Genomic DNA, 12,123 nt, shown 5'->3' on the forward strand with positions numbered 1-12,123 from the left:
TTGATAAATCCATACTGATGCCATATGGATTTATTATGGCATGCACCCAGAGGGCATCTCATCGAGGTAGCCCCAGAAAACTACTAGTTTTCCAGTGCGCTGGCTGACTGGTCTCGACCAGCCTGCCACCACAGATGAGTTTCTGGCCACCTGTAGGTGAGAGCCAGCACACTCTGAGGTCAGGAAACAATGCCTGCTCCGGGGAAGGTGTTATCAACATCCTCCAGCAGGATGGCTAGTAAATCTGCATACCAATGCCAGAGTTTTCAAAGCCTCCGATATGTGACCCCGGTTTCCACCAGACCTGGAGAATACCACCCACTCCCCTTAGGCCCATTTGGCACCAAGACAAATAGGAAATTAGCTATGTAGTAGGTGTGTTGCACCTTCAGGCTAGTGTCATCCCTAAGGAGGGCTGCCTGATGTGCTCCACGAAAGAAGGGCTCCACCATATTGTTTTTGGTAGAATTAGGAACTTTGAGACAGGGTTATGCCCACAGGAAGTGGTCATCTTTGCAGGTATAGTCATTCCAAGGGCAAATGGTCCATTGGCTACTACCCTACACTCCCCTTAATTCCCCTAAGTTCAGTATTTAGGAGAGCCCCAGACACCAGGAACTTCGATTCGTTTGACTAAAAGAAGAAGGGCAAAGAAGAGCCAACCAGCATGAGAAGTATGGATTAAATGTGGACTTTGGCGACAAACCCTGCCTGCCTGCTACTATCCCGACAATTGCAAAGATCTGATTCATTCTGCCGCTGTGCATCTTTGTAAAGTCTTGGAGGCATGCCAGCACGTCACCAACCAGCCAGCTAACGTTTCCCCTGAAGTGGAGAAGCCACTTCCCTGCACCAGCTGGCATCCAGTCCTCCTTTCTGCTGACCATCGGGTGTAGGAGCCACCAACATATGGAACCAGACGGACACAACACCTCTGCACCTGAGTCTGAGCCTACCGACGATGCACCCTTATGCCAGAGACCCTCAAGAGCTGAGCCCACCTTTGGGTTCTGCCGAACTGGTCCCTCAGTCCCCTTGCAGCCTTTTTCTTGTTAGAGGTTTCTCCATTGAATTCAGTGGTGGCATTCGGGGGTACCCTTGCAACCAGCACCTCTGCACCCATACAACCAGGGCAGGAAAACCGAAACTGCTGGTGGTCTAAGGACCTTGGCCCCTACTTAACCCTAAGACCTGAAGATCAACCCTGTAATTTGATTGCAAGAATACTTATGCAGTGCATGTTTTTCCCATAGGATGCCATTATTGCATTCAAGGCTCATGCCTCAAATAAGTAAGCTGTATTTTCTGCATTTTTAAATATCGCTAACTCGAAAAGTTAACCTGACCTCAAAGATCTTGGTGTCTAAATTAATATGAAAAATCTATGTTATTTTTCTAAATTAGTCTTGAGTTTCTTCTTGAGTGTGTGTCTCATTTACTAACTCTGTGTTCATCAAATGCTTAACACTATCCTCTGCCCGTCGCTTGTTCACTACGACTAGGGTGTGCACCTCTAGCACAGGCAGCATCCATGTCCTACCTCAGTGAGTAACGCGCAATGGTGCTCCGAAGAATGAGATCCTGGAAGCTGCTGGGGACATCGGCTCTCCTACTGGTACTCTGTCTGTGCCAGACTAAGATGCCCTGTGTTATGTGGAGGGGACAGGTAGTGGCAGTGTTGAGTTGTCATTTCTGGCTTTGGCAGGTGCATTTGGGTCATATGTACACCTGTTTTTGCAGTGCTGCAAACAGCAGATCTGCAGACGTAAACCCGTCATTCTTCATATAGAAACGATAATAATTGGCCTGTTGACTGTTAATGGAACAGTTGATTTATTGCAGTGGTAGATGTCCCTCTGGAAGGCGCTTTTGTTCAGGCAATATTTGGGGATGCTTCCACTTATAACCACTGGCTCCCCAATGGCAAGCAGCATCTGCATTGGGGTGCCCATCAAGCATCATTGGCATTGACCTATATATTCCACCATAGGAGAGGGCTCCCCTGCCTACGCCTCATTTATGTATACTCGACCGTCGAACACTACTACCTCCAAACTTAATACAGCACTGCTTCCTGCTGCCTAAGAGCGCATTACTCTTATGAACGCAAGCCTCCCATGTGATTGATTGCGTGAATTATGCAGCAGGAGTGAATAAATTATGTGGCAAGAAAAGAAAAGTTATGGGGCACATCTGGCTACAGTATTACTACATAAGTTTGTCGTTTTTACATGTTAAAGCTGTCTGGGCAAAGGTTCCCTTTCTTCAGAAACAGTTTAACACCCAAATGGAGCAATAGGCAATTGAAAGCTGACCAGATGACATTTGCAAAGGGACTTCCAATGCATGGGAGCGCTTGTCACTGCATTTTTAGCGACTTTTGATCTGTTTTAGCTAAAAATAAAAAAAAATAAAAAAGAAAAAAGAAAGAAAAATTGTAGAGTCTCCAAGTTATGAAACATATGATGTATTATGTGGCATATGCAACGAGTCCCATAATTACGGTGACTCTGCTTACAATCAAGCCTAGAACAGGCAATCTCATCTCACCTTCTACAGGCGAATCCATATACTTACATTGGAGGAGCTCCCCTCAAGAATCTAGAATTCACCCATGTGTAGTTCTGAATGTTGATTGGGGCTCTAGTTCAAGGATTCATTGCATTTCTCACTAGACTGGAAACCTACACCCTCCCTGGTCTCGCACACCATGGTGAGCAGAAAGGAAAGGGGCTAAACTGTATTCTTGTGAGCTGCTGTGAAGATTATACTACCTATTTCCTTTTATAGTGCAGCAGATTTTACAGCCCCTGGTCATATGCCTCAGATGAAGGCAGGAAATTCAATCAGAATGAGGACCCTCAATAAACGCTGTCTTTTGCCCATGAAGCACAGGCTTTAAAAACTTTTCTTAGATGACTTATCCATGATGGAGGGACTTTCACAAAAAAGTACCAGGACAGCATTCAAAGCAATAGCCCTTAATATTAGGTGTCTGAAAATAAAACCCCATTAAAGGTGTTCATAAAAATCTAATTTCCAAAGGAAAAAAGCATCCTGAGCAGTGCCCTGAGAGGGACCTTCTGCACAACGTTTAGTAGACAGAGTTATGGTAAATCTGACTTATGGTGGTCTCTAGGAACAGTGACGTTCAGTGCTGTCTCAGCTCAAAGGTTAGACTCAGGGTATTTTCAAATTAGTTATTTAGGCTTCTACATAAACTGCTTTATGTCTATTTCTAAGGAAATGCCACTGTATTACACATATAATCACTGGACCACTCCCGGGTCTATGGCAGGCAATGATTCAAAGCATGTGAAGTTATGAAAAATTGAATGCTGGAGAAGCTTAAATATCAAAAGGTGAAAGAACCAGTATAGAGGCACTTTTGAAAGAATCACTGTATTGAACACTCCAGCTGTAGACAAAGTTCAAAACACTAAGCTTTACAACTGAGAAAGTCTCTTACGTTTGGTGGCTTGCTGGTCGTCTTGTGACATTGCACACTCTGTATTTTCTTTTCATTTGCCCACAGTGTGTTATCTCTACTTTTAGACCTAGTGGTTAAAGAGAATAAAAAAAGTTAGCAGAATGCTCCAATCGACAACCACATGCTGTATAAAATGACAATTATACATTTTCTTTACATTCTGCTATTCAAAGAGTTTCATAAGTTGCACTGTATCATATCAAATGCCGAGGATGTGCAGATGTCCAAACCTGGATTTTTTGTGTGGTCAACGCCACTATGACTGTTACATCAGATTACATACCTGGAAGTAAACCTGACAATGCTTAACTAATACCTGGTCTAGGTGATCAGATTAGAATTGTAAAAGAATGCCCAGGCACTGGTGCAACAGGCATGCCATCTTTTCTAACTTCTGTGTACTTCTCAAAGTAACTATTTCAGTTACATCTTCGTAAAATATCTGGCAAGCAAGATTCTACATTCACCGTAACATGACTAACAGTGCCCGAAATCCATACAGAGACATTAGATAGTAAGTATTGTCTGACCTGGGCCATAGACAATGAGAGAACACAGTATTGCTGTGTAACCTGGCAGAACCTAGGGATCTTAATCTCTATAGCTGTGGCAGAGCGAAGAGGTCTTAGAGGATCATAATGAAGGATTCTCCTAATCAGGTATCTAAGACCAAGGCTGTAAAAGCCACGATGGACAAAAGGTTAATGCTTTAAACAGAATTCTCTTCCTGGTGATTAGCTATTGCAGTTCCTTCAACCCATACGAAAAAGAGTCTCTCCTAGAAACGCCCAAGAAATCCTAAGCGACTATGTTTTTGGAGCATCTTCTTATTGGGTGCTCCAATATAGAGCCCATTTAAGTAGTCCAGGCTAAACATTATTAAGGCATGGACTGCGGCTCTCGGCAGGTAAGATGTCCAAAAATGTCCTCATTGATTGTAGCAGACCAAAGAAGGTCTCGGCTACTGACCCTATCTTGGTGTCCATTGATAGCTTACCTATTTTTACTTCCAGATTCTTTGTTATGGTCATTGGTGGAGTGGGGGTTAGGGTGATGTAATATCCACAGGCCAGCTAAAGTCAGTCCAGAGGCTTTTGGCACTGTCAAATGGAAGAACTTAGTGAAAACGTTAATTCTACCATCAGACTAAGAAGATCAAATACCTCAGACTAATAATAATGTTAAAAGGACATGAGCATGTGTTTTATCAACCTGGTGAAAAAAAGGCTAAATCAATCCAGTCGGATTTGAGTCTAATCAGTATCTGGCAGGCAGATCTATTCCGCAAGTTTATAAAGCCAAAGAGATCTCTAATCATAGTTTCCTTACAATTTGATTTTGCATTATCCTTAAAGATAGTTCCTCACCACTACCTGCATTATATCATCAAGAGCTGAAACATTATTAGGAGCTACAGCAAACTGCAATTATGGCATAAAACAACAACAACAAAGGAAAGATTAGGCATCTTGCTTGGCAATCAGAATTATAAAGTAGAGGATTAACTTAAAGAGAACATCAAGACACCTAAAAACGTAAAAGTAGCATGAAGCATGACTGTACCTTTTATTTCTTTGGTAAACTTAACCCTTTGGGAATCTGTCAGAGGTTTCTGTTGCTCTTCAATACTTTTGAAGTCTAGAACTTCACACATGAATTCTATTACTGGTTGTGCTTTATAAAATGCTGTTGCTGAGACTGTAAACAAGAAAACACACCTTTTAAACAGGAAGGTTTAATTGACTGTAGAAACAAATAAATACAAAAGAGATGTTGCATTTACAGGTCTTGCTTTTCTGAAAGTTGGCACACTTTTTGAAAGCGGTCTCAACGGTGCGCAAGAAGCAAATTACTTACCATCTATATTAAGCATCATTTTCCAAAGTGAGGGTCTAACTGACTGATGAAAGCCAAACCAAACTTCCCTGCCACCACCCAGGGGATTGGCGCATCCTTCTGAGGCAGTGAAGAACGACCGCCCAACAGGAGTATACCTACAACAAGAAAAGAAAAATTCAGCTTGGTGAGTTAATTTTTATTACGTTTCAATTCTGATGAAAAGTATAATTAGCAAACACAACAGAACAGATTGGTTATAGAAATGCATACTTTTAAAGTGGAAATTAATCACAGGACATGAGGTAAACCAGATCTTATAAAGAATGGATGGAGTATATATATCTCCACATAGTGAACTGCTAAAAGAACATGTGGAATAACTTGGATACCTTTTAATAAATGGTTCTTTTAAAGAGCATTACTGAGCGTATATATGTCACTTGTATAGTCTCGAAGCTTTGGACTAGTTTGCTATTGCCATATCATGTTTACTGAGTTCAGTACAGGCACGTACAGTTTTATTTGTGTTTTTAAAATTATTATTAAAAATCTTTCGGAGCCATTTGACAGTCTGGTATTGTCCCAGGTTGGTGAGCTGGTTTACTGACACTGCTAAACAAGAAAACACTGAAAATGTAACATAATAACATTTGAAAATGTTGCCAGTGGATAGGCACTAGCAGAAGTATTTTTTTTTAAAGCCAAAAAAGAGGAGCACATAGGTAGAGATATACAACTTTTTTTTTTTTCCCAGAAGATGTATTAAGTACTTCACACGTACATGTTCCTTCAGAGTAGTGAAAGCTATATCACAAATATCTCCTTGCAGCAAAGCAAGAAGAGATTAAAGTTTTATCAATCTGTTTGGGGCCCTTGTCCTCTGTTCTTCAGCAACAGCACCTTCTGTGTATGAGATTTTATCATAAAAGATTTTAAAAAGTTAAGTTTACTGGTGTTTCCTTAACTACATGTAGTTGGATTCAGCTCCATGTCTTATGTTGAAGGCATTCCCCTTTCTGGGGTAATGGGCTCTCAGTAATATGCCTGCAGTAATATGCCAGCAAGATTAGGCCTTTTGATGATTGACTATCTGTGTGTACTGGCTGCACACTGATACCTTGCTGGAACGCATGTATGTATTTCAAACATTTACACCATTGTGACTAAATTCCGTTGTTGAAACATTTAATTTCAGTCAAATAAGACCTGAAAATGTTATAGGAGTAGCAATATCGGTCTGGCTGTCACTGGTTTTCTTTATGGTGCTATTCATGTAAGAAATTCTTTCAACTGTTAAACATATATAAAACATACAACCAAACAATCTTTACATTCCGATCCACCACACATACTACCTCTTCAGCTACCAAATAAAATACAAACACTCATAACTTCTATCCATCCCCTCACACACACTTTTCAAAAACACATCACCGTCCCCCTTTACCATTCAAATTCCACTCACCAACAGTACTTTACATACAAATCCTCCTCAGAAAGCCACAACTTCAATATCTCCTCTCACTAGCCCACAAAATCAAAACATAACACAGACACACACCAGCACATCAAAATCTCACACACACAATTTAATAAAACATTCGGTCATAAATTAGAAACATACACCCACTCCCGACTACACAAATACAAATCCAAAACCATCCTCACTCTCAAATTTTCTATCTTCACCAACACCGAACATATATACGCCACACAACTCTCATTCAACAGGTCGCAAACAAAATAACATGCCACTCTTCGCAATTTTACATTCCCATGTCTATTGCACAAGGCTACATAAACAACACAGCTCACAAGCTCAATCTCCACCACCATCTCAACCACTTACACACCCTTCAAAGTGCCCTCTAAGCTTTCTGGATGAGGAATGCAATATAGAAAAACAAAATCATTGCTATCCTCATACAGTTAATACCAGCACAAATGACACACCTGCTACAAGTAAAAAAAAAAAAAAAAAGAAAAAAAAAGAAAATACTGCTCACTTCTACAAAACAAAGTTACACCACCACCAAAACACAATCTCTAAACTAGCTACTAATAAATGTTCGATCACCTTCTAAAAACAAGCATCACACCTACGACCTACTCACTGACGCACAACCTGACATAGTCATAACTGAATCATGGCTGGGAGATGACATGGCACCAAATATAGTATGAATCCTTTCCTCCAGACTATCAAACAAAATTGGATAGGACTAGCTGTTATATTTTAGAAAACAAAGGTTGCCAAAGCCGACGACATTTCCATACAAGGTGAAGTCCTCATCCCCAGACGCAACCCTACTCAAACTTCCTCCTGTGACTTCCTTCTTCTTTACAGACCACCACCTAGCAATGCCACTTTCACAGACACATTTCTAGACACAGTTCCAAACCTTATAACACTACACTCCAACATTTGTTTTCTTGGTGACCCATTTCGCTTGACAAACCCAACATACCCCATCCAAAAACCATTATCACAAGCCTAGTCACAATGACATACAAAAAATCATACACAAACCCATACGCACATAACTAGACACAGCACAGATGTCATATGTCCCAATCTCTTAAAGGATTACTCCAGTCTCATGGTCAGATCACCATTTGCTAGCTTTCCAACATAAAACACCACAAATCAACGCACCTAAGACCGCCTTACATGCATCCACCTATTAACCGTGGAACAAACTAAATTTTGAATACTTTGAAACACAACTAACATCTAGACAGAATAAATTCTGTTCAAAAGCTATAGGAAAGGCTACAGGAAGCTTTTGATAGCCTAATACCACTAAGAACAACAAAACAGGACAAAAGAAAACAAGCACCCAGAAGAAATACAGAATTATCGGATAAACAACAAATTAGAAAGCTGCACTGCATGTGGCTCAAAACAAACAGCAATCAAGACAAACTTCATCTACAGAAACTTAACAGGATATACAAGTCAACAGTAAAAAATGTACTATTCAGACAGAATTCAAGAAGCTAAATGTGCAAATAAAGAATATTATAAAATTCTCTTTGAATTTCGTAATCCTAAATCACATTACTCAAGAACTCACTGACAAACTGGCGACTCATTCCACAACCAAAGCAGACACCATGGACTTCTATTTAAAACTAAGAAAAGCCACCAGCACCAACCCATTTACAAAAAATCCCCTCCAAGAGAACACTAACCCAGCCTCTGAATTCCCTCAAACAAGTATCACAAAGTGGATTTATGGATCCGATCAAGGCAAGCGGGCTAGCTGGCTGCCCTTCTGACCCTTGTCCACCACAAATCAATCTTCTAACTACCGCTGCTGATCGTCAATAATTCTTTAACTACGGGAATCTTTCCTGAAGACCTAAAAAGGCATACATACGCCCATTACTGAAGAAAACAAACTTGGACCCGCATGACCAACAACCACCACTGATGATTACAAATGGGCCTTTTCTGGGCAAACTGATGGAAAGAGCAGCATTCACCAAACATTTAAAAAAAAAAAACATTAGTTATAACTAGCATTTGCAATGCAATAGGTCTCACATTTTCTCGAGTAAGAGCTATTAACATTGTAAATTCATAACTGGACTTTTCTTGCCACATAAATTGGTCAACCATGCCTCATAATTTCGTATTTTCCTGCCATGTAATTCCAATGGCCCAGCATTTAAATAAAACACTTCCTCTATCTTAAAACATATACAATAATCACATAAACCTTTATCACAAATACACTTTTGGCATTAGAGTGTAATGCTCAAAACACCATAACAAAAATATTCTTTGGGACGGATTGGAAGGTGAAAGGAAAGAGGGAGTCGGGAGTAAAGATGGAGAGGACAAGTGGCATAGTAACAGTGTCATGAGCCCCGGAGTAAGAAAGGAAAATGGTTGACTGGAATTTCAGTAGGATAATACAACAGTAATTAGGGTTGAGTGAGGTCCGCAGGTCTCTGTGCCCCGGTGCCACTGCACCTGTTGCTCCATTGATAACTAGGCCCCAGGAGAGAAAGTGGATGGGGCAGAAAAGAGAAGCAAAATGAATACAACAGACAAAAGGAAGAAAGAGAAGGTGTAGGAAGTTGGCTCTGTATGTGCTATTTCAAAGTAAGGAATAGCATGCACAGAGTCCAAGGGTTCCCCTTAGAGGTAAAATAGTGGTAAAAAGAGATAATACTAATGCTCTATTTTGTGGTAGTGTGGTCGAGCAGTAGGCTTATCCAAGGAGTAGTGTTAAGCATTTGTTGTACATACACATAGACAATAAATGAGGTACACACACTCAGAGACAAATCCAGCCAATGGGTTTTGTATAGAAAAATATCTTTTCTTGGTTTATTTTAAGAACCACAGGTTCAAATTTAACATGTAATATCTTGTTTGAAAGGTATTGCAGGTAAGTACATTAGGAACTTTGAATCGTTTCAATTGCATGTATACTTTTCAAGTTATTCACAAATAGCTATTTTAAAAGTGGACACAGTGCAATTTTCACAGTTCCTGGGGGAGGTAAGTTTTTGTTAGTTTTACCAGGTAAGTAAGACACTTACAGGGTTCAGTTCTTGGTCCAAGGTAGCCCACCGTTGGGGGTTCAGAGCAACCCCAAAGTTACCACACCAGCAGCTCAGGGCCGGTCAGGTGCAGAGTTCAAAGTGGTGCCCAAAACGCATAGGCTCCAATGGAGAGAAGGGGGTGCCCCGGTTCCAGTCTGCAAGCAGGTAAGTACCCGCGTCTTCGGAGGGCAGACCAGGGGGGTTTTGTAGGGCACCGGGGGGGACACAAGCCCACACAGAAATTTCACCCTCAGCGGCGCGGGGGCAGTGTTAGAACAAGCGTCGGGTTCGCAATGGAAGTCAATGAGAGATCAAGGGATCTCTTCAGCGCTGCAGGCAGGCAAGGGGGGGCTTCCTTGGGGAAACCTCCACTTGGGCAAGGGAGAGGGACTCCTGGGGGTCACTTCTGCAGTGAAAGTCCGGTCCTTCAGGTCCTGGGGGCTGCGGGTGCAGGGTCTTTCCCAGGCGTCGGGACTTAGGTTTCAGAGAGTCGCTGTCAGGGGAAGCCTCGGGATTCCCTCTGCAGGCGGCGCTGTGGGGGCTCAGGGGGGACAGGTTTTGGTACTCACAGTCGTAGAGTAGTCCGGGGGTCCTCCCTGAGGTGTTGGTTCTCCACCAGCCGAGTCGGGGTCGCCGGGTGCAGTGTTGCAAGTCTCACGCTTCTTGCGGGGAGATTGCAGGGTTCTTTAAAGCTGCTTCTTTGGATAAAGTTGCAGTCTTTTTGGAGCAGGTCCGCTGTCCGCAGGAGTTTCTTGTCGTCGTCGAAGCAGGGCAGTCCTCAGAGGATGCAGAGGTCGCTGGTCCCTTTGGAAGGCGTCGCTGGAGCAGAGTTCTTTGGAAGGCAGGAGACAGGCCGGTGAGTTTCTGGAGCCAAGGCAGTTGTTGTCTTCTGGTCTTCCTCTGCAGGGGTTTTCAGCTAGGCAGTCCTTCTTCTTGTTGTTGCAGGAATCTAATTTTCTAGGGTTCAGGGTAGCCCTTAAATACTAAATTTAAGGGCGTGTTTAGGTCTGGGGGGTTAGTAGCCAATGGCTACTAGCCCTGAGGGTGGGTACACCCTCTTTGTGCCTCCTCCCAAGGGGAGGGGGTCACAATCTTAACCCTATTGGGGGAATCCTCCATCTGCAAGATGGAGGATTTCTAAAAGTTAGAGTCACCTCAGCTCAGGACACCTTAGGGGCTGTCCTGACTGGCCAGTGACTCCTTGTTATTCTCATTATTTTCTCCGGCCTTGCCGCCAAAAGTGGGGGCCGGGGCCGGAGGGGGTGGGCAACTCCACTAGCTAGAGTGTCCTGCGGTGCTGTGACAAAGGGGTGAGCCTTTGAGGCTCACCGCCAGGTGTTACAGCTCCTGCCTGGGGGAGGTGTTAGCATCTCCACCCAGTGCAGGCTTTGTTACTGGCCTCAGAGTGACAAAGGCACTCTCCCCATGGGGCCAGCAACATGTCTCTAGTGTGGCAGGCTGCTGGAACTAGTCAGCCTACACAGACAGTCGGTTAAGTTTCAGGGGGCACCTCTAAGGTGCCCTCTGGGGTGTATTTTGCAATAAAATGTACACTGGCATCAGTGTGCATTTATTGTGCTGAGAAGTTTGATACCAAACTTCTCAGTTTTCAGTGTAGCCATTATGGTGCTGTGGAGTTCGTGCAAAACAGACTCCCAGACCATATACTCTTATGGCTACCCTGCACTTACAATGTCTAAGGTTTTGCTTAGACACTGTAGGGGCACAGTGCTCATGCACTGGTACCCTCACCTATGGTATAGTGCACCCTGCCTTAGGGCTGTAAGGCCTGCTAGAGGGGTGTCTTACCTATACTGCATAGGCAGTGAGAGGCTGGCATGGCACCCTGAGGGGAGTGCCATGTCGACTTACTCATTTTGTTCTCACCAGCACACACAAGCTGGGAAGCAGTGTGTCTGTGCTGGGTGAGGGGTCTCTAGGGTGGCATAATACATGCTGCAGCCCTTAGAGACCTTCCCTGGCATCAGGGCCCTTGGTACTAGAAGTACCAGTTACAAGGGACTTATCTGGATGCCAGGGTGTGCCAATTGTGGAATCAAAAGTACAGGTTAGGGAAAGAACACTGGTGCTGGGGCCTGGTTAGCAGGCCTCAGCACACTTTCAATTCAAAACATAGCATCAGCAAAGGCAAAAAGTCAGGGGGTAACCATGCCAAGGAGGCATTTCCTTACACAACCCCCCCCCCCCCAAACGAAAAGAGGATGAGACTAACC

The 12,123-nt window shown here is 43.1% G+C and overlaps 1 protein-coding gene across 4 annotated transcripts in view; it reads right to left on the reverse strand.

Moving 5' to 3' along the window:
- The window catches only part of AGO2 (argonaute RISC catalytic component 2), a 517,474-nt gene that overhangs the window by 379,305 nt on the left and 126,046 nt on the right, over positions 1–12,123 (reverse strand). For all 4 annotated transcript variants that reach the window (XM_069220804.1, XM_069220806.1, XM_069220805.1 and 1 more), the window contains exons 5-7: positions 5,348–5,484; positions 5,054–5,188; positions 3,470–3,557 (exon numbers count right to left, since the gene is read on the reverse strand). In XM_069220804.1, coding sequence (XP_069076905.1) covers positions 3,470–3,557; positions 5,054–5,188; positions 5,348–5,484 — 360 coding nt within the window. The remainder of the gene's footprint in view (positions 1–3,469; positions 3,558–5,053; positions 5,189–5,347; positions 5,485–12,123) is intronic.

This window comes from Pleurodeles waltl, chromosome 2_2, assembly GCF_031143425.1.
Source record: "Pleurodeles waltl isolate 20211129_DDA chromosome 2_2, aPleWal1.hap1.20221129, whole genome shotgun sequence".
Taxonomy (NCBI): Eukaryota; Metazoa; Chordata; class Amphibia; order Caudata; family Salamandridae; genus Pleurodeles; species Pleurodeles waltl.